The sequence below is a fragment of the Phyllopteryx taeniolatus genome, chromosome 2, assembly GCF_024500385.1.
Source record: "Phyllopteryx taeniolatus isolate TA_2022b chromosome 2, UOR_Ptae_1.2, whole genome shotgun sequence".
NCBI classification, from domain to species: Eukaryota; Metazoa; Chordata; class Actinopteri; order Syngnathiformes; family Syngnathidae; genus Phyllopteryx; species Phyllopteryx taeniolatus.
Window position 1 is genome coordinate 6,391,913 of NC_084503.1, and position 25,248 is coordinate 6,417,160.

The following is a 25,248-nucleotide window of genomic DNA, read 5'->3' on the forward strand; positions in this document are numbered from 1 at the left end:
TTGCACCTCATGTTTTTGAGTTCAACGCATCGCGAAAGACGGTGGTGCTTTTCATACGAGGGACTCCACTGATGCATTTAGGAAATGACGTGGAGTTACAGCGTCCACTAGCATATGGGTACACATTTTCACATCATTTCATCAATAACAATAAAGACACCTTTTCTTTCTTTTTTTATGCCACTATCGCCACTAAAACACCACTTATTTTGCCGTCTGCTATTGCGTGAATGCAAAATGGCTGCAAAAGTTCTATTTTTCCCAAATGAGAAATACTTAATACGAACCCTAACCTGATCGGAACCCTACCCCTACAGCGACCCTAAATATGAGCCGAAAATCCCAACTCAAAGGCCAAAACGTTGCGGTTGAAGGTGAAGCGGCTCACATGGACGAGCTCCCGCAGCGTCCGGCACAGGAAGTGACGTTGACGGGTCCGCTGCTGCGACATCCGTTCGCCTCCAGGACGCTCGCTCGCGTCCGCACTTGGCACACGTCGCGCAGCTCACCTGGAAAACACGCAAACAAACAAACGCGTCGTCTTCCGTTCATCGCTCGTCCGCGACTTCGGCGACGAAAAACAACTTACAACGTCGACAGCAGCCGCGAGCGTCCGTCGTCTCGCTGCCCTGGAACATGAACACAACAATCATCGCACATGTGCAATGAGCTTCCTTCGCAAGATATGCCGCTTGTCGCGGTCTTTAGTTTTTCCGAGGAAGGAAAATTAGCACACTGGACTCAAAATGTGCAACAATATGAGGACAAATAGAGTCGTGGCGAAACGAGCTTCGTGCCAAAGAAGCTATGCTATGCTAACGTCACGCGATGGGCATCTTCTTGTATTGGGAAAGAGGGGAAACATTTCTGTTTTGTTTTGGGGCTCACTGACCCCAAAAGGGGGCTAGAGGTTAGAGAGGTTCTTCCCTGGTACGAAAACATGTTAACGGCAGCGATTGACTTTGAAGGGAACGTCTCCCCTCATTGTTCGGGGTGTCCCCACGCTTCCGAGATTCGGAGAGGACTTCCTGGAATTCTTTGTGCCTCGAGTGAGCGCTTGCAAAAGTATCGGGTATAACTGATTGCGACTCACTGGTTTGCAGTACAGTGTGTCGAAGGGGGGGCAGGTGGTCTTGGTCTCCTTGGTAACCAGGTGCCCGTTGACGCGTTGGCACGTGAACGTCGTGCAGGCGTCACCGGGCCACAAGAACGTGCTGTTCACCTGCAAAAAAAAAAAAGCAAGCCAACGTAACGCGACGGACGTCTTCTTTTGTTGCATTGTTGTTGTTGTTGTTTTGCGTGCGTGCGTGTGTTCAATTCACCGCTATGACGTGTGTCGTGTTGTCGGGAGTGACCGCAACGCAGCTGGTTTGGACACAAGTGCCACAACATTGCGATGCCGCACGTTGGTATTGGAAGCCCTGCCGGAATAAGAACCAAAGGTCACTGGCGGCTGCGTCGGGAATCCCTCGCAACTCAACTCTCTTTTATTTAGAGAGCACTTTGAAAGGTGTTTTTCTTTTTCTACTTTCCCAGGAACCCCACAGAGGGACTTGAGTGCCGTTGCTGTCTGACCTGAGAGCAGTTGCGGTCGCACGTGACGGGCGTGCAGGTGATGCTGTTGAGTCCCGTGTGAGGATCGGCGACGTCTCCGCAGACACACTCTTCACACCCGTTCGCGGCGGCAAACTTCGGTCCTGACCGGGGCGCTGCTGTTGTTTGTCCGAGCGGCTTGGAAACGCTTAAAAGTGCGGCAGACGCTCGCGTCGTCATTATCTTGGCACCAGGCTACAAAACACAAAAAAAAAGATGCTTACGAATACAATCGTTATTGCACGTGCACGTGCGTGCGTGTGTGTGTGTGCGTGCGTTTGCGCGTTCACCTTGTACTCCGTCATGTTGTAGACACACACACCTTTGGGCTCTGCACTCAAACATCACGACACACAGACACCAATAAGGTTGCGATCCACATAATGACATCATCATTCCGCATGCCAATTTGAATTATGGTCTGCATTTACTGATGCGTCATTAGCTAACATAATCTACGAGTTAATTACGGCGCATGATCGCATCGCCATGTGATCAGGCGACTTACCGCAGGTGTACGCATGGCAGCAAGTCTCATTTGTGAAATTGAGACTGAAACCCGGCGAGCAGCTCAGCGGCGGTGGGCACAAGTCGGCGTTACATTCTGGGGGGGAAAAAACAACATGCTTGATATTCCCGTCACAGGCGTGTGACTCGAGCACACGTGACGGCGTCACCACGGACCGCACGACTGCACGGCGCAGCACCCGTCAACGGCGGTGGTCAGCTGCTGGCCGGGTCGGCCGCAGGTGAGGTCGCCGAGGGCCGGCGGGCACCGGACGGGCTGGCAGAGGACGCTCAGCGAGTCGCCGTCACAACGGCACGTGTTGCAGTCGCTTGTCCACATGTCGCCCGCCTGGAGAGGAAAAGACCAGGCTCCAAAAAGTTATTGACGAAATTTAAGAAAAATGATCTGCCAACAGAACAGGAAAAGTTGACATGGCAAGACTTGTTAAAACAAGCTAAACTGCAAAAACTGACTGGGGGACGGGACACGAAGAAACTTGAGTCCGACCGCAAAGAGCGAAAGTCCACAATTGACGCTCACTTATTTTCCATGGAAAAAAACCACACACACGCGAAGAGGGGGGAGGGTTAAACAAACAAATAGGGGGATAGATTCCCCAAAACAATCTGCGAATACGTGATTTTGCAAATGCTGACCCGCCATTACGCCGGCGTCCACTGTGTATTAGGAAGTTTCAAGCAAAATGATCTGCTAATATAACTTGACCAGGGGAGGCCACACTTTTGTGCCTTGAACGAACGCACGCCACGTAAAACAAAAGAAAAAGCCAGTGTCCAGTTCAACAGAAAGTTTGATAAAAAGTACTCAAACAATGAGAGGGAGAGAGATATGTGCATTCAAACGGTGAGAGAAGGTCAAATGAAGTCCACTTGCAGGGTTACAGTGCATTTGAGGTTCGCCAGAAAGTTCACCGCAAAGCCCAATATCCCCGACACGAATCTTTGCCGTGAATAAAGGCAGGCCGGTACCTGTTTGGGTTTGCCATCCGGTCCCACACAATCTGGCAAAAAGAGGAACACGCGGTGAGAGACGGGCAACCAATCAGGAAAAAGATGTCGAGGGGGAAGTGGACTCACCGCACGAAGTGACGCACGTGTCGTAAACACTGTTGAACAAGATGGAGTCCTGCGGACAGAAGCAGCCCTCCTTGGTGCCGTTTGACTGGACCTGGAACCTCCTGTTGTACCTGATCACACAAAAAAAATTCACATTCTGGATCCGCTCGACTTTACATGAACACAAGATGATACTAGTTGCTATGTTGTCTCAGATTACCTGTCATTGCACGTGGGCTCCACCAGGGGGCCACATGCCATGTAGACTTTGTTGCTGGGACACACGAGTTCTGCAGGCGACACGAGAACAACTACATCAGCAAAAACATCAAAATTGAAGTTGCAAGCAGTGACGAATGGATCCGCATAACCAATCTTTGAAATGATCATCAAACTTTGAGGCGATGCACTCCCCAAATTAGACAGGGTAGACAAAACAATCCGGGGCTGAGCAACTTTCGAATGAAGTCCAAGACCTTGGATTGGCGCAAAATGGCTGCTTCAACCCAAAATGTCTGACTTCCTGTTCAATTTGGGCCAAGGGTCTTTGGGACTTTTTTGTGGGTACAGGTTATAAGAGACATGTCATCACGATACATGCACATACCAAAACCGGTACGTTTTCGAGCAACCTGAAGCCTGCAAAAAGGCCAATAATTCGACAGAAGGATCATATGAATAAACGCGGTGACTCCCAGAGGTCCTTCGCACTGCCTGCTGCTCAGTCAGAAAAAAAACAGTTTTTCTCACCACACTGGCCCTCGGTGCGGTTCCTCCAGTCCACACATATTCCCTCACTTGAACACTGGGTGGCGTACGCCTCCAAACTGGAGCAGGAGTGGTTGCCGCCGCCGCAGATGTCCAACACGCATGACGCAAAGAAAGGTTCCGGAGGCACCAGGACGTGGCACCCCGCAAACACGCTAAAGAGGAATCGAGATATGAACACAAGGATCTCAACATCGTGTGACGTTTGCTACTACAAAGAGCAAATGAAAACAAAGACAAATATCAAAACCTACGATTCAGTATTGTATCGAATCTCTCCCAAATACAAGGTAAAAATCGCACTCCGATATTGAATAGAATCAAAGCAAATTGTTTGTTTGATTGTCGCTTATGCCTTCCCATATCTCTGAGGGGTGGAGTGACGACGGTCAAAATGAGTATCCTTCCCGCTGTCAACTATTCGGCATTAGCGAGGCCCACCCAACGGCCTTGCGGAATTTGTGTGCGTGTGCATATGCATGGTTCAGTAGGCCCGATTATTGTTGTTTTTTTGTGCAAACATACACTTGCACTGTTTGATCAGGGAGAACCCTTGATAGTCACCAAGACCTGCTCAAAACATCCAGACCTTCACCAACAAGTGGGCCCTATGCAGCTAGCTTTGTTAGCGTAGCATCTTGATGGATTACTTTGGAGTCAGCCAGTCCTCCCTTAAACATGTACAGTTGGTTCCAAAATGCCCGTAACTGGAACATGCAACTGGAACATTCCTTTCAAGATTCTGGTATATGCTGCGGCTGTTCTTGAAGTGCTCTATTATTAGAATTGAGTTGAGTTCACCTGCTGGTGATCAGGTCGCAGATGGCCGGTTTGCAGGAAGTTTGCGTGGGCGAGGCGGACGGCTCCGACGTGGTCGCTCCGGCTGTTGCCGTGGTAACTGGCGACCCGGTGGGGGTGACGCCACAGGGCGTTCCTGGGACGAGCCAACGGTCGGCCGACTCGGAGCAGCTCTCCACCTGACCGTTGGGGGAGCGGCAGTCGTTGTACTGGGAGTTGTCGCACGTCCCTGGGAGATGACATCACAAATGTCTACTTTGTGATTAGCTGATGTTGACACTGAGGCTGTGTTGGGAATCCCTCCTGATTTTCCTTGACATTTCAGTGAACTATAGAGTCCACTCGATAAAAAGCCCTATACAGTGTTTAGGGAGTAGGGAATGAGTGAATGATTCCCAACGCAGCGCGAAGCCTGATTGTCACTCACCACACTGTCCCTCTGTGTTTCCGGCAAACAGGGAGTTTGGCAGGTGGATGCTGAAGGACGAGCCCCTGTAGCGCACCTGGCTCTGGATTTCTGGGATCTCCAGTATGATCATCAGCTCCCTCCCGGTCAGACGCAGAACTGAGTTACTCCAGTCAGAAAAAATCTGTTTCTGGTTCACGAACGCCTGAAAGAAACATCAGATTCCATGAGATAACATGCCAGATGGTTTACAGCCAAGCCTGCCTGTGAATAATGTCATTTATCCAGGTCATTTCATTCTCAGGGCGTTGAATCAATCGCAACTGGACTCTTCTGGTTTTCTTCGAAGATGTTTCGCCTCTCATCTGAGCAGGCTTCGTCTGTTCACGCAACAAGGCAAAGTTAGGTCTGACTGAGAAACTCAAAGATTTTCAACCAACACATCATTCCGGTACACTTCAAACCTGCAAACGCCCTGAGACAAGGGCTTGTACACCCCAAAGACCGGACACCCTATACCCAGTAAGCTATCTGGTGTCTGGGGTCAAGTTCAGTGATGATTGTACAGATACATGCGGTACATTGGGGAAACCAAACAACCACTGAGCATGTCACAACACAGATGGGCAAACTCCTCAGTTCAAGACTGCGCTGAGGACACAAAGGTTTATATTCTGGACAGCGAAGACAGATGGTTTGAAAGAGGAGTGAGAGGGGCCATCTACACAATTGTGGGAAGACAATCCCTTAACGGGGGAGGTGGCTTATGACACTACCGATCTCCCACTTACAAAGCCGTCCTTCCGTCCATTCCAAAGATATCAATAATTCTGCCTCCAGCAAATAAAACAAATAAAAACACGGTCTCCTCGGGCCGTTAGGCAGCTCCACTAGCACTTTAAAACTGAATGGAATATTAATGAGGGAGTTTCCACCTAACGATGGTTCTGCCAGGCATTCTAACGACTGTCGTTTTGCATTCCGAAAGAATGATGCCATTCGTGGTTTGGGCCATGCCTCCACTTGGAGCATAAATGGTAAAGTTTTTCCACACCAACTCAGGCTAGTGAGTCCTAACTAAGCCTTGTTGCACGAATTGATGAAGCCTGCTCGGATGACAGGCGAAATGTCTTCTGAGACAACCACAGCAGTCTGGTTCCGATCGATTCAATGCCTAGAGAAGGTTTACAGCCAAGCTAGTCACAAAGTTTTGATCAGGGGTGTCCAAACTTTTTGCCTTTATTGCCCCGGTGGCTGGGCGCGGAGGGGCTACCGACAAGGTGGCAGGCTATGTGGTATGATGGCTGCGTCACACGGGGTGTCTCGGTCTCCGCAACGGTGGGCAGAGGAGGAGTGGTGCACCACGTGACAGCAAGAGGCTGGAGCCCTTTCTCGTGGGCAGTGCACGCACTCTCCTCAACAGTGGAGGCGACCTGCAGGCTGCGGGAACTGTCCGTCCAACCACCGGCGCTAAGCCTAGACCTCCAATGGCAGGTCACAAATGCCAATCGGTCAGAACAAACAAACCAAAAAAATGGCCTGATTATCACTCCAAAATAAGATTTGTTTTTAAAATCAGGTGCATCCACATGTGCATCTCGGCCACAAGCCCACAAGCAAGCAAAAATAATGAATGGGTTGATGAGTTTCTTCAAAAAGAGGCACAGGAAAAATTGTAAGACAGAAAAAGAGCCTACAGCTTCAGAGAAAAAGAAGGGTGCATTTCAGAGACAATATCGGCAGCCTCCTTAAAGTATGACCGGATTACTGCTGGTTAACTCGCATGCACCAAAAAGCGCCTAATCTGCCTAATATTTCACGACAGGTTCAAAACTGTTTCGCCACAGCCCAAGCACACGGCATTAAAAGAAAAGCCTAAAAAACAGCCGGTGGCTGCAATGGTCCCCAGGACAAAGTTTGGACACCCAGAGTTTAGCTATTTGCGCACCACATTGCTGACAAGTCCCGAAGTCTTCCTCTGCGTTAGCAGCACTCGGTAGGATTTGTAAGTGATGTTGAGAGCCTGAGGACAAAAACTGCTGTCCAGGAGGTTGCAGTCGTGGTTGTTGATCACCACGGTCAGCTCGTGCTTTGCTATGATCTCCTTGACCAGGTAGTAAGAGCAGTTCCCGTGGAAGCTGTAAGACTTGCCATCAAAGGTCATGAAGTGAGACTCACCCCAGATGCTGCACACACCTGGAAAAGTGAAAATAAAAACACAGAAAATGTCTTGTTTGATGACAAAACTTAAATATTTTACAATGAACCGGTATGTACAGACACGGTATATTTTGAAGTGACCATTTTGAATGGGCTTATACAGTATAGAGACAAGTCCGAATTGAAGTTGCACATACTCAGTGTAGTACCACATTGTGCCACAACATGCCAGGGAGCACTGAGGTCTATTGAAAGAGTTGCAGCGTAATTAAAAGCAAGAAGAAGAGGCAGTACTAGTAATATTTGTTAATTCCACAGAGCAGAGAATTTATTCATTTTTAGAGTATTGTATGCTCTGTTTGTATGTGTTGCTGCTCTGTGTGTGTTAAAGTAGCAGTTGTTTGAAGGTTTAGTATAAGCACAACATCGATGCTAATTCCCGTTAGCCAGTCTATGGCGTTTCACATAATGTGTTACCCTTAAGTTAGCAGTTAGCTTTTGGGAGTGACAACACACGCACATGCTAAAGAACACTTTCAAACTTTCCCAAGTTTAATTGTGTTTTAATAAGTTTCAATTCAATGTGTTTAAAGCATGTGGGAGAGGTAAAATTATTTTCAAAAATGTATTTCATAAGGTCTCTCTATATCGTGAATTCTGTCCTATTACGGGGGGATTGGCCAAAGTAGTTTCTGCACCATTTAATCATCCGTAAACCATTTAATTTTAAGGGTACTGATCTAAGAGTGATTTTGGAATGCTATTGTAATGATTTGGGATCAGAGTTTGGGGTATATTCACTTTTTAAACTATGTACCTACTATCAAACGAGTATCACCTGGGATCGGGACCAAAGCGAGAAGATAGAGGGTATTGCAAGTCAGAATTCCAATCTTACATTGACATTCATAGTGGAAGCAGCATCTGCTGTCATCATAGACCTTGACGGCTTTCCTTCCGTTGGTGCAGATTAATGGTTGCGTGGTAGGACAGGCTGTCGTTGACTCTGTGACCACTCCATTGACACAGGTACCCAAGGTGCAGTTGTCCACTTTCCAGGACTCTCCATTCTGTCAGGCAAGACCAGAATCCTGGTGAGAGGCAGCACTTAGGAAACCAGATGTTATTTTGATCTGACCTTTCTGGGTGGAAACAGTTGAGAGCAGTCGAGGACGGTAGTGGAAGGGAAGGTGGTGGTTGTTGAACGTGAGGCCGCTGTGGTGGTGGCCCTAGACTCTGAGGAAGTAGACTCCGCAGTGGTGCTTGGTGCGTGCGTCGGACACAGACTGAATCGTGTCTCCACTTTACAAAATGCATTGCAATACGCAACAAAACACCAACCTAAACCGTCACTCACATTGTACACAAAATCACCTGCAAACACACACAATGAACATCTCAAGCTTGTTGTGTGTTGGATCTTATCCACATTCAATGGAAATCAAAAGGACAGTCGTACCTTGACTTACGAGTTTAATTCGTTCTGTGACTGGGTTCGTACCTCAATTTATTAATATGTCAAATAAATGTATTCCATTGAAATACCATTAATCCGTTTCAGACCCTCCGACCTAGCAACGGCTAGAGACAAAAAAACAACAACAAAATGTTGGAGCACTCTTAAGTCAAGGTACCACTGTCTAGGCAGAGTGACCTACCAGGAAGGTATGTAGTTCCGTTGAAAAAGCAGGAACACAATGTCGTGGTAAACGGAAGTGAAGACGTAGAGGCTGTTGTTCTGGCTTGACCAGTTGTGGTTGTTCCACTTGTGGACACAGTCACAGTGTCGGGAAGTGTTTGTGTTATGGGTCTGATAACGGTTGTCCCGAGAACAGGTGTTGGAGTCAAAATAGTTGTGCTTATAAGTGAAGGTTTTGTAATCACAACAGTTGTTTGTGGCCCTCCAGTGAAAACACCCTCAGTGGTTGAGAATACTCTGGTAGTACTACTAGAGGGTTGGGATGTTGTTGTAAAAAGTGTTGCATTGGTTGTTAGGACAGTGGAGAATCTGAGTGTTGTTGTAGCCTCACTATTCAGTGTTGTTCCCTCTCTGGTGGTTGTCTCTCCAGGGGTGGTGCTAGTTCTACTTGATGTTTTTGTTGGAACTTTGGTAGTGGTGTGGCTGACAAACGGTTGGGATGTTGTTGCTTTGTTGTCATTAGTTGTAAAACCTGGTATTGTAGTTTTCCCAAAAACTGTGGTTGCCTCGGTTGTTGAGCCAGTTGTAAATTTCGGTTGCGTTGTTGTCTCACTCTGTACAGTTTTTCTCTCACCAGTTGTCGTTTCTGCACGTCTGGTGGTACTTTCCCCTTTGATTGTGGTTGGACCTTTGGTGGTTGTGGTACTAAACGACGGTTGGAATGTTGTTCCTGTGTATTGTGTAGCTGTTGTTGTTTCACCAACAAATGTGGTAGAAATGGTTGTTGGACCAGTAGTGACTCTGTGTGTGGTCTCACTCTTTACTGTAGTTCCCTCCGTGGTGGTTGTTTCTCCAGATCTGGTGGTAGTTCCTTCTTCGGTTGCTGTTGGAAGGTTTGTAGTTGTGGTACTAAAAGAGGGTTGTGATGTTGTTCCTGTGGGTTTGGTAGCTGCGGTGGTAGTTTGTCTTGAAGTTGTTGTTGGCATTTTAGTAGTTGTGGTACTCACAGAGGGTTGAGAAATTGTTCCTGTCAACTCTGGTTGTGTAGTTGTTAAACCTGGAACTAAGGTTGCGGTTTCTCCAACAACCGTGGTAGACGTTGTTGGGCCAGTGGTGAATCTGGGTGTTGTTATCTCACTGTTTACTGTTGTTACTTCTGTGGTGGTTGTCTCTTCGGGTCTGGTGGTAGTTCCCCTTTCGGTTGTTGTTGGAACGTTCGTAGTTGCGGTACTAAAAGAGGGTTGGGATGTTGTTCCTGTGGATTTGGTAGCTGTTGTCATTTCAACAGCAACTGTGGTAGATGTTGTTGGGCCAATGGTGAATCTGGGTGTTGTTACCTCACTCTTTACTGTTGTTACCTCTGTGGTGGTTGTTTCTCCAGTTCTTGTGGGAGTTTGTCTTGTGGTTGTTGTTGGTATTTTAGTAGTTGTGGTACTCACAAAGGGTTGATACGTTGTCCCAGTCAACTCAGGGTTTGTAGTTGTGAAACCAGGAAGTAAGGTTTTAGTTTCTGCAAAAACTGTGGTTGAAGTGGTTGTTGGTCCAGTAGGGAATTCTGGTTTTGGTGTCTCACCCTGTACAGTTGTTTTCTCTCTTGTGGTTTTTTCTCCAGTTCTAGTAGTAGTTTCTCCTTTGGTTGTTGTCGGAGCGTTGGTAGTTGTAGTATTCACAGAAGGTTGGAATGTTGTTCCTGTTAGCTCATGTTTTGTTGTTGTTAAAACTGGAACTAAGGTTGTAGTTTCTCCAAAAACTGTGGTAGAAGTGGTTGTTGGGCCAGTGGTGAATTCAGGTTTTGTTGTCTCACCCTGCACAGTTGATTTCACTCCTGTAGTTGTTTCTCCTGGTCTGGTCGTAGTTTCTCCTTTGGTTGTTGTTGGAACCTTTGTAGTTGTGGTACTAAAAGAGGGTTGGGATGTTGTTCCTGTGGATTTGGTAGCTGTTGTCGTTTCACCAATAACTGTGGTAGATGTTGGGCCAGTGGTGAATCTGGGTGTTGTTATCTCAGTCTTTACTGTTGTGGTAGTTTGTTTTGAAGTTGTTGTTGGTATTTTAGTAGCTGTGGTACTCACAGAGGGTTGAGATGTTGTTACTGTCAACTCAGGTTGTGTAGTTGTTAAACCTGCAAGTAAGGTTGTTGTTTCACCAACAATTGTGGTAGACTGTGTTGTTGGGGCAGTGGTGAATCTGGGTATGGTTACCTCACTCTTTACGGTTGTTACCTCTGTGGTGGTTGTTTCTCCAGTTCCTGTGGGAGTTTGTCTTGAGGTTGTTGTTGGTATTTTAGTAGTTGTGGTACTCACAGAGGGTTGATACGTTGTTCCAGTCAACTCAGGGTTTGTAGTTGTGAAACCAGGAAGTAAGGTTGTAGTTTCTGCAAAAACTGTGGTTGAAGCGGTTGTTGGTCTAGTGGGGAATTCTGGTTTTGTTGTCTCACCCTGTACAGTTGTTTTCTCTCTTGTGGTTTTTTCTCCAGTTCTAGTAGTAGTTTCTCCTTTGGTTGTTGTCGGAGCGTTGGTAGTTGTAGTATTCACAGAAGGTTGGGATGTTGTTCCTGTTAGCTCATGTTTTGTTGTTGTTAAAACTGGAACTAAGGTTGTAGTTTCTCCAAAAACTGTGGTAGAAGTGGTTGTTGGGCCAGTGGTGAATTCAGGTTTTGTTGTCTCACCCTGCACAGTTGATTTCACTCCTGTAGTTGTTTCTCCTGGTCTGGTCGTAGTTTCTCCTTTGGTTGTTGTCGGAACCTTTGTAGTTGTGGTACTAAAAGAGGGTTGGGATGTTGTTCCTGTGGATTTGGTAGCTGTTGTCGTTTCACCAATAACTGTGGTAGATGTTGGGCCAGTGGTGAATCTGGGTGTGGTTACCTCACTCTTTACTGTTGTTACCTCTGTGGTGGTTGTTTCTCCAGTTCCTGTGGGAGTTTGTCTTGAGGTTGTTGTTGGTATTTTAGTAGTTGTGGTACTCACAGAGGGTTGATACGTTGTTCCAGTCAACTCAGGGTTTGTAGTTGTGAAACCAGGAAGTAAGGTTGTAGTTTCTGCAAAAACTGTGGTTGAAGTGGTTGTTGGTCTAGTGGGGAATTCTGGTTTTGTTGTCTCACCCTGTACAGTTGTTTTCTCTCTTGTGGTTTTTTCTCCAGTTCTAGTAGTAGTTTCTCCTTTGGTTGTTGTCGGAGCGTTGGTAGTTGTAGTATTCACAGAAGGTTGGGATGTTGTTCCTGTTAGCTCATGTTTTGTTGTCGTTAAAACTGGAACTAAGGTTGTAGTTTCTCCAAAAACTGTGGTAGAAGTGGTTGTTGGGCCAGTGGTGAATTCAGGTTTTGTTGTCTCACCCTGCACAGTTGATTTCACTCCTGTAGTTGTTTCTCCTGGTCTGGTCGTAGTTTCTCCTTTGGTTGTTGTCGGAACCTTTGTAGTTGTGGTACTAAAAGAGGGTTGGGATGTTGTTCCTGTGGATTTGGTAGCTGTTGTCGTTTCACCAATAACTGTGGTAGATGTTGGGCCAGTGGTGAATCTGGGTGTTGTTATCTCAGTCTTTACTGTTGTGGTAGTTTGTTTTGAAGTTGTTGTTGGTATTTTAGTAGCTGTGGTACTCACAGAGGGTTGAGATGTTGTTACTGTCAACTCAGGTTGTGTAGTTGTTAAACCTGCAAGTAAGGTTGTTGTTTCACCAACAATTGTGGTAGACTGTGTTGTTGGGCCAGTGGTGAATCTGGGTGTGGTTACCTCACTCTTTACTGTTGTTTCCTGTGTGGTGGTTATTTCTCCAGGTCTGGTGGTCGTTTGTCCTGAGGTTGTTGTTGGTATTTCAGTAGTTGTGGTACTCACAGAGGTTTGATACGTTGTTCCAGTCAACTCAGGGTTTGTAGTTGTGAAACCAGGAAGTAAGGTTGTAGTTTCTGCAAAAACTGTGGTTGAAGTGGTTGTTGGTCTAGTGGGGAATTCTGGTTTTGTTGTCTCACCCTGTACAGTTGTTTTCTCTCTTGTGGTTTTTTCTCCAGTTCTAGTAGTAGTTTCTCCTTTGGTTGTTGTCGGAGCGTTGGTAGTTGTAGTAGTCACAGAAGGTTGGAATGTTGTTCCTGTTAGCTCATGTTTTGTTGTTGTTAAAACTGGAACTAAGGTTGTAGTTTCTCCAAAAAATGTGGTAGAAGTGGTTGTTGGGCCAGTGGTGAATTCAGGTTTTGTTGTCTCACCCTGCACAGTTGATTTCACTCCTGTAGTTGTTTCTCCTGGTCTGGTCGTAGTTTCTCCTTTGGTTGTTGTCGGAACCTTTGTAGTTGTGGTACTAAAAGAGGGTTGGGATGTTGTTCCTGTGGATTTGGTAGCTGTTGTCGTTTCACCAATAACTGTGGTAGATGTTGGGCTAGTGGTGAATCTGGGTGTTGTTATCTCAGTCTTTACTGTTGTGGTAGTTTGTTTTGAAGTTGTTGTTGGTATTTTAGTAGCTGTGGTACTCACAGAGGGTTGAGATGTTGTTACTGTCAACTCAGGTTGTGTAGTTGTTAAACCTGCAAGTAAGGTTGTTGTTTCACCAACAATTGTGGTAGACTGTGTTGTTGGGCCAGTGGTGAATCTGGGTGTGGTTACCTCACTCTTTACTGTTGTTACCTCTGTGGTGGTTGTTTCTCCAGTTCCTGTGGGAGTTTGTCTTGAGGTTGTTGTTGGTATTTTAGTAGTTGTGGTACTCACAGAGGGTTGATACGTTGTTCCAGTCAACTCAGGGTTTGTAGTTGTGAAACCAGGAAGTAAGGTTGTAGTTTCTGCAAAAACTGTGGTTGAAGCGGTTGTTGGTCTAGTGGGGAATTCTGGTTTTGTTGTCTCACCCTGTACAGTTGTTTTCTCTCTTGTGGTTTTTTCTCCAGTTCTAGTAGTAGTTTCTCCTTTGGTTGTTGTCGGAGCGTTGGTAGTTGTAGTATTCACAGAAGGTTGGGATGTTGTTCCTGTTAGCTCATGTTTTGTTGTTGTTAAAACTGGAACTAAGGTTGTAGTTTCTCCAAAAACTGTGGTAGAAGTGGTTGTTGGGCCAGTGGTGAATTCAGGTTTTGTTGTCTCACCCTGCACAGTTGATTTCACTCCTGGTCTGGTCGTAGTTTCTCCTTTGGTTGTTGTTGGAACCTTCGTAGTTGTGGTACTAGAAGAGGGTTGGGATGTTGTTCCTGTGGATTTGGTAGCTGTTGTCGTTTCACCAATAACTGTGGTAGATGTTGGGCCAGTGGTGAATCTGGGTGTTGTTATCTCAGTCTTTACTGTTGTGGTAGTTTGTTTTGAAGTTGTTGTTGGTATTTTAGTAGCTGTGGTACTCACAGAGGGTTGAGACGTTGTTACTGTCAACTCAGGTTGTGTAGTTGTTAAACCTGCAAGTAAGGTTGTTGTTTCACCAACAATTGTGGTAGACTGTGTTGTTGGGCCAGTGGTGAATCTGGGTGTGGTTACCTCACTCTTTACTGTTGTTTCCTGTGTGGTGGTTATTTCTCCAGGTCTGGTGGTCGTTTGTCCTGAGGTTGTTGTTGGTATTTCAGTAGTTGTGGTACTCACAGAGGTTTGATACGTTGTTCCAGTCAACTCAGGTTTTTTAGTTGTAAAACCTGGAAGTAAGGTTGTAGTTTCTCCAAAAACTGTGGTTGAAGTGGTTGTTGAGCCAGTGGGGGATTCTGGTTTTGTTGTCTCACCCTGTACAGTTGTTTTCTCTCTTGTGGTTGTTTCTCCAGTTCTAGTAGTAGTTTCTTCTTTGGTTGTTGTCGGAACGTTGGTAGTCATGGTACTGAAAGAGGGTTGGGATGTTGTTCCTGTGTATTGTGTAGCTGTTGTTGTTTCACCAACAACTGTGGTAGACGTTGTTGTTGGACCAGTGGTGAATTTGGGTGTTGTTATCTCACTCTTTATTGTTGTTACCTCTGTGGTGGTTGTTTCTCCAGATCTAGTGGTAGTTTGTCTTGAAGTCGTTGTTGGTATTTTTGTAGTTGTGGTACTCACAGAGGGTTGAGACGTTGTTCCTGTCAACCCAGGTTGTGTAGTTGTTAAACCTGGAACTAAGGTTGTTGTTTCTACAACCGTGGCAGATGTTGTTGTTGGGCCAGAGGTGACTCTGGGTGTTGTTATCTCACTCTTTACTGTTGTTACCTCTTTGGTGGTTGTCTGTTCAGGTCTGGTGGTAGTTTGTCTTGAAGTTGTTCTTGGTATTTTAGTAGTTGTGGTACTCACAGAGGGTTGAGACATTGTTCCAGTCAACTCAGGTTTTGTAGTTGTGAAACCTGGAAGTAAGGTTGTAGTTTCTCCAAAAACTGTGTATGAAGTGGTTGTTGGTCCAGTGGCGAATTCAGGTTTTGTTGTCTCACCCTGTACAGTTGTTTTATCTCCTGTGGTTGTTTCTCCAGCTCTAGTCGTAGTTAACCCTTTGGTTGTTTTTGGAACTTTGGTAGTTGTAGTATTCACAGAAGGTTGGGAGGTTGTTCCTGTTAACTTATGTTTTGTCGTTGTTAAACCTGGAACTAAGGTTGTAGTTTCTCCAAAAACTGTGGTAGAAGTAGTTGTTGGCCCGTTGGTGAATTCAGGTTTTGTTGTCTCACCCTGCATGGTTGATTTCACTCTTGTAGTTGTTTCTCCTGGTCTGGTCGTAGTTTGTCCCTTGGTTGTTGTCAGAACGTTGGTAGTTGTGGTACTGAAAGAGGGTCGGGATGTTGTTCCTGTGGATTTGGTAGCTGTTGTTTCACCAACAACTGTGGCACAGGTTGTTGCGCCAGTGGGGACACTGGGTGTTGTTTTCTCACTTTTTACTGTTGTTTCCTCTGTGGTGGTTGTTCCTCCTGGCCTGGTGGTAGTGCTAGTTGAGGTGATTGTTGGTATTTTAGTAGTTGACGTACCCACAGATGTTTGGGATGTCGTTTCTGTCAACTCAGACTTTGTAGTTGTGACACCTGGTACTGAGCTTGTAGTTTTGATAACTGTTGTGGCAGTGGTTCTTGATTCAGTGGTGAATTTTGGTTGTGTGGTAGTCTCACCCTGCACAGTTGTTGGTATTCTCATAGTTGGGGTAGTCACAGATGGCTGGGAGGTTGTTTCTGTCAACTCAGACTTTGTAGTTATGACACCTGGTGCTGAAGTTGTTGTTTTCCCAACTACTGTGATTGAAGTAGCTGTTGGGCCAGTGACGAATTCAGGTCTTGTTGTCTCACCTTGTCCGGTTGTTTTCCCACTTGTAGTTGTTTGTCGGGGTCTAGTGGTAGTCTCCACTTTGGTAGTTGTGGTAACCACAGAGGGCAGAGATGTTACTCCTGCTGTAGTTTCACCAACAAATGTGGTAGAAGGTGTTGTTGGGCCAGTGCTGAAGCTGGGTGTTGTTGTCGTCTCTCTTTTTACTGTTGTTCTCTCTGTGGTGGTTGTGTCTCCAGGTTTGGTTGAAGTTCTACTTGAGGTTGTTGGTGGAACGTTGGTAGTTGTGGTACTAATGGAGGTTTGGGGTGTATTTCCTGTGTGCTCAGTTGCTGTTGTGGTTAAATCTGGTGCAAAGGTCGTTTTCTCAATAATTGTGCTAGTGGTTATTGGGTTAGTGGTGAATTCGGGGGTTGTTATCCCACCCTGTACAGTTGTTTTCTGTATTGTAGTTGTTTCTTCAGCTCTAGGGGTCGTTCCACCTTTGGTTGTTGTGGGAACCTTGGTAGTTGTGGTACTAAAAGAGGGTTGGGATGTTCCTGTGTATTCAGTAGCTGTAGTTGTGGCACCTGGTACGAAGGTAGTTGTTTCTCCAACAACTGTGGTAGAAGTGGTTGTCGGACTAGTGGTGTTTCTTGGTGGTGGTGTTGTGTCTGTCTTTACTGTTGTTCCCTTTCTGGTGGTTGTTTCTTGAGGTCTGGTGGTTGGTCCTCTTGTGGTTGTGAAAGAAGCTGCTGTAGTTTTCCCCTTTACTGTTGTTTTTTCTTCCTGTGTGGTTTTTTGTGTGGTTACCTTTGTAGTTATTGATGGTGTCAGAGTAACAACTGCAAAATAATCAGATTGTCAAAAATGTAGATCATCGTGCCGACATACTTCATCTTGATTTCATCCAACGAGCAACCTTTGACGTTCATACCGTTCGTTGTCATTCCCGCTGTGCTGAAGGTAAACGGTGTTGTCTGCGGTGCAGGGCTGGCGGTTGTGAAACACAGCTCAACGTTCCGGCTCACAGTCCCGTTGGTTCCGCACGTTGCTGTGATGCAGTTTCCCAGCCCGTCCGTCGTGTTGTAGATAGTGGCGCCGTAAGCGTATGTTTTGCCGTTGATGAAGCACGAACAGGCTGACATTTGGGAATATCACACAATTACTACAATGAATACACATTCCAAGCACATGGTTTCATGTACTTACTGTTTACGTTGTAGATACACTGTATTCCAGACGCCGTACACAAGCTTTAACACACATTAGACGAGAGTGGTTAACACAGCAGGAACATTTTGTTTACGTTAGTGGTTTTCAAACTTGAGGGTCCGCAAAATAATAAACAATTATTATTCTTATGGCATTTAGGGGTACACAAGGTAGTTATGTTTAATTGGTGCAAGGTTTATGAGGGGTTCCTACGAAAGAATTCTCCCTTGTAAGGGGTTCCGGGACCCAAAAATGTTTCGTTGACATACCGATACAAGGTTTGCGTGTCGTGCAATGGTGTACAATGGTGGTGAGATGTACCAAGTGTGACAGTTATCCGCAGGAACCGCCTCGCTCACGACGTAATGGGCGCCCTGGTTGTCATAGCAACCACATTGATCCCACGACACGCAAGTCATGCTGTCCTCGTCGAAGTACGGACGACTGGGAGGACACTGAGGGTAACATCCTGAAACAACACAATATTGGCTTATTGTGACACAAGATTCCGTCGGAATACAAGACCACATTCCCTTGGACTGCAATAGAATACGTACTTGGAGTACAACGCATGACCTCAATATAACACAAAATTCCCTACAACAAAACATTTGCACCTTCCAGACCGCTGATGAGCTGAGAACAACTTCCAGAAGGATTCCTGCAGGTCTTCATGCAGTCCGCTCCACACGGCTTGTAGTGCCACTCGCAGCCTCCAGGGGTGTTGTAGTAGTCGCAGAAGATGGCTACAACAGAACTCCGTTCCATTAATTGGTCAGCTCATGATTGACTGACGGTTTGATTTACAGCTGTCGCAGGACTCACGGCAGAATTTGGGCGTTCTCCATCGTACACAAGCGCCGGCCTCATTACAAGCCTTGGAGTAGGCTGCCACCGCCGTGCACAAACATTCGCAGTCGCCACCGCTGTCGCACGCGCACGAATCACGCACGCACGCGTCATAGTACGGACCAGGATCGACCTGAAACAAAACAAAATTCTCCTCCTGAACGCAGGTCTTGGCACTGGCCACAGGTAGGATAAACTGTCTCCATGATTGTCAAACTCTTAGCCATTTAACATTAGCCTCATTGGGTAACAGTCGGCCACTCAGAACTGTGAGACAGATGTGCTAGCCAGTCTTACACCGTGCCGCACTCCGTCAGCGATAGTTTGTTGACATACGGCTTGCTCGACCCTCTCCCTGAAAAGGAGTTGTTTCCAATTCTAGAATTAACACGATTAATTTATCACTCTCCTCCAGCACTGCAACACTGCACCTTTTAAGACAGCCCTTATAAGACCCTTACTTAAAAGACCCAACCTCGACCCCGAGAGTCTGAGCAACTCGTAGGCCAGTGTCAAATCTCCCAAAGTGATTGAAAAAAATTCCCCAAACAAAAGCCAATGGGTAAACCACACGATTCCTGCAATCTGGAGACATGTCTCGTTGAAATCAATCAATGGATATCCTGCACATTTTTGCTTTTGGTTACCCGCAAGTGACAGGTGTTGAAGGTGACGCCGATGATGACGCTGCACTGCATCTGCGCCCATGCGGCACGGTATCGGTTGGCGCGGCACGGGTCAGGCACCGGAACGGGGCGGGCGGCGTCGAAGCAGCCGGACCCAGACACCGCCCAACTGTTCCCGAACTCGAGCACGTCGGTAACCCTGTCTCCGGACCGCTTGGCCAGGTCGTTGCGGATGTTTCCGTCATAGTTGCCGCACAGGCCGCACACCCTAGCCTGGGATAAAAACAAAAAAATCACCATTCTTCTCTCGGACTTCCAGGATTCCTGATGATGAGCCCGGGAACATGTGACTACAGTGTTCCCCGCTATGCTGTGGCTCTAGCTAATCTAATCTAATCTTACTCGATAGTCTGGCGCCAGTTTGATGAAGACAGAGGTCTTCTTGTCCCACATGATGACGACTCCCGGTTTGATGGTGACCACCATGTAGACGCCCATCTGACGCACCTGCGCCGGAAAAACCAGCCGGTGGCTCCGGATTACGTGGAACCTTTCCTCCGTCAGGTGGAATTCTTCATCATCCTGGTGGCGTTTGGAGAACTATACTTGAAAGTGTATTTTACAGTTTACTCTAAACAGTGTTGCCACAGTTACCTTGAGAAGCACTCAATGCATAACGATGATAATGACAACATCAAACTCTTCAAAGTGTACTCGCCTTTCTGCTGGAATTAGGTAAAGTTACCGTGAATGGTGTATTGCGTGTATAATTGTTGCCATTATCAATGAAGCAAACAAAGGATCCTTATCGGATTTGACGAGCCAATCGCGGTCTCGCGGTACGTACGTGCAACTTACGCTACACTCAACGCTCAGCTCAACTTGGTTTATAGAGCACTTTGAAGAACAATCACAGCTGCGACAAAAGGCCACTGTATACTTAAAAGTGTACTTGCAAGTGTAGCCATAATAATGATGATGATGATGATGATGATGATGGGTGGGGCACCTGAATGAAGATCTTGATGTTCTTGGAGCAGGTTGCCGTCGGTGAGCTTGCGCACGGAACGTTCTCGCTGATAATCCGGAAGCTTCCCGTTGTCTCGTTGTGGCCGCAGTAGTCCTGCACAGGCCACACACACGCACACACACACATAGCATTCTCACTAATTCTCATTTGAGCAATGCATATTGACCAATTGTGTGTGTTGTGTTAGTTTGTTTTCCTTTTACCTGCAGAAGTGTGTTGTGTTACTGCGTGAGTGTGTGTTACCTACGAGAGAGTTTGTGTCGCGTTACCTGCACGAGCGTGTGTTCGCACTGTCCGTGGAAGGCGAACCGCTTGTCGTCAAAGGTGATGTAATGGCCGCCGCCGTAGATACCGCACACACCGTCGCACAGCTTGCTCGTGCACGTGAACCTTCTGCCTGTGCACGTGCTGCACACACACATGCGCGCACGCCCACACTGTAATACGCCCTCTGACCTTTGTGTTTCATTTGTTCCATGATGACGCACGTAGCTACCTTATTGTCCACCAGGGGGCAGTGTAACACACACAAACACTACTCGTAGACTTGACAATAAAACACAAGGAAGACCAATATGAATGCAAGTTTTGTTAGCCCCTCTATGGCATTTTGCATTATGTGTCAGCATTAAGCTAGCAGACGTTTGTAAGAAAACATTTCAAACGTATTTTCAAGAGTTCTTACGATATGGTTTCTACTCATGTTGTGGGGATTTTCACAACAAGTAAGTAAGTCCAAAGGCGTCATTTAAAAAGCTGCTCGTGCGTATACACTTGAAAACTTGAATTGGAAGGGAAAGATCGAGATCGAAGGTGCGAGCGATGATGGCACCAACCAGGTGTTGCAGTCCACTCGGAGGACGTGCCCGGGCCGGTAGGCGTGACCGTTGTGGACGCACGGGCATCTGCCGGCGTCGACGCAGCCCCCGAGCCCGTCGGAAACCAGACCGTCGGGACACACGCAGCCCGAGACACAGCCGCCGCTGATCTGGGGGGAGGGGGAAACCACGGAAACGGCTCGCCTTGTTTTCAGCTGTGCGCGCGTGTGCGTGCGTGCGTGCGTGCGTGGACTCACACACGCCAAGGTGTCCACGGTGCCGCAGCTCCTCTCACATTCGGCGCCCGTGGAGCCCAGAGGGGCCGCGGAACAGTTCAAGTAGACTTTGGGGGCCGCGCACCGGTGGGCTGCACCGTCACGGACGACAACAAAGGAGAAAAAAACACAAACACCACAATTGAGAAAGGATGATATTGATGATGACAATGAGACATCGTATGGAAACATCAGTCATACACTCAGAGGTAATAACAAACCCTGATACATCATAAATACTCTAACGCTTAAAAAATAAATGAGTACATAAAAAAATACCATAACACATCATAAATATTCTAATATGTATTAACACTGGCCAAAAACACATTATACATAAAAAAATACCCTCATATATCATAAATGCCCAACCAGTGTAATACTGTCAATAGCCTCAAATAAAGGGTGTCAAACTTGCTGTAGTTCATGGGCCACATACAGCCGAAACCATATCACACTTAGTATATCAATAAACAACAATACATTTTTAAGCTCAGATTTCTCGAGAAAAAGTGGCAAATTCATCCTGCGGGCCAGATTGCGCCCCCTTAGTGGGCCGGTAGAATTAGAATAACACATAATCCTCCATCCATCCGTTTTTGTACCGCTTATCCTCACTGGGGTCGCGGGCGTGCTGGAGCCTATCCCAGCGATCTTCGGGCGAAAAGCGAGGAACACCATGAACTGGTCGCCAGGCAGTCGCAGAATACATAATCAGCACACCGACATATCATAAATGCTCGCTTACATCAAAAATAGCCTTAGTAGTAACAAATACCCCAAAACTTGATAAATGTGTGCGTGCGTGTGTACATACAGGGTGCACTTGCCCCTCCGGAGCAGCTGAGGGCGCCGTGTCTGCAGATGCTGGAACGGGAAGGGAAAACGATGACAATTTTGCTATTCCGGAAAATTCCTCCTATATCAGACTGAGGACCGGCGAGCGATCCATCAAGCGTGACCTCACACAACAATGGCGCCAGGACAAATAAAGCCCCACCCCCGGCCCCCCGAGTAAATAAACGCCCTGGGACGCTATTTGCGGGAATGTGCCGACATCCTGTTTGTTGCATCAACCCACACATTTGTCACCATCACTTACTTTTGGCACCCTACTAAAAATATATATATATTAAAAAATATATATATATATATATATACACACCTAAAAATTAATACATATATTTACGTGTAAAAACAAGTTCCATAATATTAAAAAAAAAAAACTAATACAAATTGAAAACCCTATCATGTAAAAAATATCAGAATCATGAAAACTGTAACAAGTAAAAAAAAATCTAAAGAAAACATACTCCAGTGTATAAAAAAAACTAATGCATAATAAATACCATAATACAAAAAAAATACCCGATGCATCATAAGTAGCCCATAACAAAATACGTTAATATTAATACATCAAGGACAACCCTTCAGCATGAAAGCAGGTTGTGGTTACCATGGTGACAAACTATCGGCATTCAAGCTGCTTACTGTGCACTTTTGGCAGCCCATCGGGGTACCAAGCACAGCGCAAGGGTACAAAACCCGAGCGATTTTCCACATGGCCCCCCCCCCCGCACCCCATTACCATGTGCCTCCCTGGTGGTTGACGGCCTGTCCGGGCGGGATGATGTCATCGTCCAGGTAACACGGGCACTGCGCGGCGGCCACGCAACGCCCGCTCTCATCCATGTAGCTTCCTTGGGCGCAGCCGCATCCGTCCACCGCCACGAAGCGCGCCCGGCACGCCCCGTCCGGCCCGCTCAGCGAGCGGCACGTGCGGCCGCAGCTGGTCATGTTGTAGTCGTACACCGTGCCCGCCGGGCACGAGGACAGGCGGCCTGCCCCCGGAAGACGCCAGATCGCCGTTATCACGTATAAGTTTGATTAATTGGGAACATGCCAATGCTAACAAGTGCAATGTTGAATTTTCAAGTGTTAGCATGCTATTAGCTTAGAAATTAGCTTATCATGCTAATGCTAACACGCCGGCGTTCAATGTTTAATATTTTCAGGTGTTACCCTGGCTATTAAGTTAGCCATTAGCTTAACATGCTAATCCTAATATGTTAAACCTTTGCAGTGTTTCAAATGTTCAAGTGTTAGTTGCATGCTACTCTAACAATAAGCTTAGCAATTAGCTCACCATGCTAATGCTAACATGCTAAATGTTAATTGTCAATGCTAGAGACCATGCGGCCTGTAAATTCCATGACTGACCTGAAGCCAAATGGGCAAACCTTAGCCTATCTTAGCTTAGCATGTGTGTCAGCTGGGTGGTTATTCACTTTTGTTAGCTTCCCCAGTTAGCCACCCCTAGCATGAACCTCCCCACGGTGCCGCGTTCACTGACCACAGACGTCGCTCCTCCAGCCGCTGATCTGGATTCCCGCCGCAGAGCACGCGTACACGTAGGCGGACACGGCGGCGCACATGCACGACTCGCTTTGCTCACACGTGCAGGCGTCGTACATGCAGTTCTGCGGTCACCGTGTGACATCGGCGTCAGCGTCGTCGGCGTCATCGCCGTTATCGTGTCATTGTTGTCGTCAACATCGTAAGCGTCGTCGTTGTCGTCATCATCAGTCATTGCCATTGTTGTCATTATTATCAGCAGCAGCGTTGTTGCCAACACTGAGGGCCGGCCCGTGGCATAAACAGTTTACGCGGTAATTTAGAGCCACAACCCCGAGGGCAGCGGTCACTAACCGGCGGACGGCGGTCCGGGTCCGGACCCAGAAGCAGTTCCACGCGGACCCACGCCGTAGCCAAAAAAAGGAAGGTTACGATTCAAGACCAATCGCATGCGAGTTCAGCCGCGCCCTTCGGCCAATCAAATCGGTATCTCGGGAGGTAATCGCTAATTGCGCCAGACGGAGACGAGGAGAAACGGAGCAGGGGAGAGAGAAAAAGTTAAAGACAGAGAAAGATCGGAAAATGACCGATCAAGCAAGAAAACCTTTGGAACAGCGCATTTCCTTTGAATGGGATTCAAATGGAATTGTAAGGCATTGCAGAAAAGCGCAATCATTAAACAAAACGTAACCTTAAAGAAAATCATGAGATGCTCTTTTCAGTCATATGAAAGAAAAACATATTTTATATTTCACTAATTCTGCCCACGTATGGTAACTTCAGCGCACGACTGTATATATCAGCAGTCATAAATATTGGTTGAGTTCTGTGTTACTTGGGATTTATTGAAAAGCGTCTCTGAGTACCTTGCTGAGTGAGCGCTTTATAAGTGTAATGATTACTATTATTATTATGATTATTAAAAGGTTTTTGGATTTGACTGATATATGGATTACAAGCAGACTACAGGCAGGCTACTTAAAAAAAGGATATCACACAAAAACTAGACACTCGATGACCTTCCGGACCTTTGCTTCAGGAAATGTTCTCGATCGGGATTTTGACTTATTGTTTTTGTCGTCGTTGCAAACGGGAACTTTGTGTCGACGCAGAGCATATAATAGGCGAATTATTTTCAATTTTATTCGAAATAATTGAATCGCAATGAGTATTTTTTGTAAAATAAACTATTTTAGATTTGTATTCATTTGCACTTTTTCTTCTTTTATCCAATTAATATATGTATTTGAAATCAAACATGAGTAAACACCAAACTATTGAACTGTTTTTGCCTCATCTCCATCTGGCCATTTAAAAAAAGTTTGCTCACCTCGATGAGATGTCATTTTGCTGTCCAAATGCGGTGTGAACGGGACACGTATTTCTATTTATGGGGCCGCCAAAGTCCGAGGGCCGGCCCCGTCGGCACCGTCGTCGTCGTCGTCGTCGAGTGCGGTTTGTGTGTTCTCGGGAGGCCACTCACGTCTCTGAAGGTGTCTGGACTGACCACCGAGTGGCAAGCGGCGAAGGCCGAACTGGGATCAGTCAGTTTGGAGCACCAGTACTGAGCGTAGCTCTCTGGTAAACGAACGACAAGCATCCCGTTACCATCCGCTTCTCCTCGACGGGCTCTCGGCTGTCAAAACGTCATCTTTCACACATTTGAAATATTTATAAATATAAATATATATAAGAGTTCCACTGAAACAGGAGCCCATCTTTTCTGATTCATTTTTAAGAATTTTCCTGAAATTATGGTTTCCTGTCAAGAAATGTGCGTCCACAGTCACGCAAATGAAAACTTTGTTGTAATGTCATTCATTACCTTTGTCTTATGTTCTAACCGTTTAGCATCGGCTAATTTTGTTGTTGTCTCAGATTCTGTGCACAGAATTTATACCATACACGCAGTACCATCATATGCAGTTTAATGATAGAAGTCCAGCCCTCATAAATGAGAATAAAATGCATGTTAGTCGTAAAAAAAAGTGTGGGGGGGGGGGGGGGG

The 25,248-nt window shown here is 46.5% G+C and overlaps 1 protein-coding gene across 1 annotated transcript in view; it reads right to left on the reverse strand.

Moving 5' to 3' along the window:
- Nucleotides 1-25,248, reverse strand: part of LOC133474498 (mucin-5B-like) — a 34,362-nt gene that overhangs the window by 281 nt on the left and 8,833 nt on the right. Inside the window, exons 14-46 of the mRNA XM_061766290.1 lie at nt 24,724-24,818; nt 23,239-23,365; nt 22,474-22,726; nt 21,703-21,752; nt 20,629-20,977; nt 20,062-20,200; nt 19,772-19,885; nt 19,165-19,344; nt 18,784-19,035; nt 18,113-18,269; nt 17,905-18,033; nt 17,609-17,756; nt 17,285-17,328; nt 17,010-17,213; nt 16,663-16,917; nt 8,968-9,831; nt 8,448-8,683; nt 8,208-8,379; nt 7,098-7,345; nt 5,171-5,354; nt 4,747-4,972; nt 3,928-4,100; nt 3,398-3,467; nt 3,199-3,308; nt 3,091-3,122; nt 2,278-2,449; nt 2,102-2,197; nt 1,884-1,924; nt 1,576-1,788; nt 1,323-1,421; nt 1,094-1,222; nt 590-629; nt 389-509 (exon numbers count right to left, since the gene is read on the reverse strand). Of these exons, the coding sequence (XP_061622274.1) occupies nt 389-509; nt 590-629; nt 1,094-1,222; nt 1,323-1,421; nt 1,576-1,788; nt 1,884-1,924; nt 2,102-2,197; nt 2,278-2,449; nt 3,091-3,122; nt 3,199-3,308; nt 3,398-3,467; nt 3,928-4,100; nt 4,747-4,972; nt 5,171-5,354; nt 7,098-7,345; nt 8,208-8,379; nt 8,448-8,683; nt 8,968-9,831; nt 16,663-16,917; nt 17,010-17,213; nt 17,285-17,328; nt 17,609-17,756; nt 17,905-18,033; nt 18,113-18,269; nt 18,784-19,035; nt 19,165-19,344; nt 19,772-19,885; nt 20,062-20,200; nt 20,629-20,977; nt 21,703-21,752; nt 22,474-22,726; nt 23,239-23,365; nt 24,724-24,818 (5,722 nt within the window). The remainder of the gene's footprint in view (nt 1-388; nt 510-589; nt 630-1,093; nt 1,223-1,322; nt 1,422-1,575; nt 1,789-1,883; nt 1,925-2,101; nt 2,198-2,277; nt 2,450-3,090; nt 3,123-3,198; nt 3,309-3,397; nt 3,468-3,927; nt 4,101-4,746; nt 4,973-5,170; nt 5,355-7,097; nt 7,346-8,207; nt 8,380-8,447; nt 8,684-8,967; nt 9,832-16,662; nt 16,918-17,009; nt 17,214-17,284; nt 17,329-17,608; nt 17,757-17,904; nt 18,034-18,112; nt 18,270-18,783; nt 19,036-19,164; nt 19,345-19,771; nt 19,886-20,061; nt 20,201-20,628; nt 20,978-21,702; nt 21,753-22,473; nt 22,727-23,238; nt 23,366-24,723; nt 24,819-25,248) is intronic.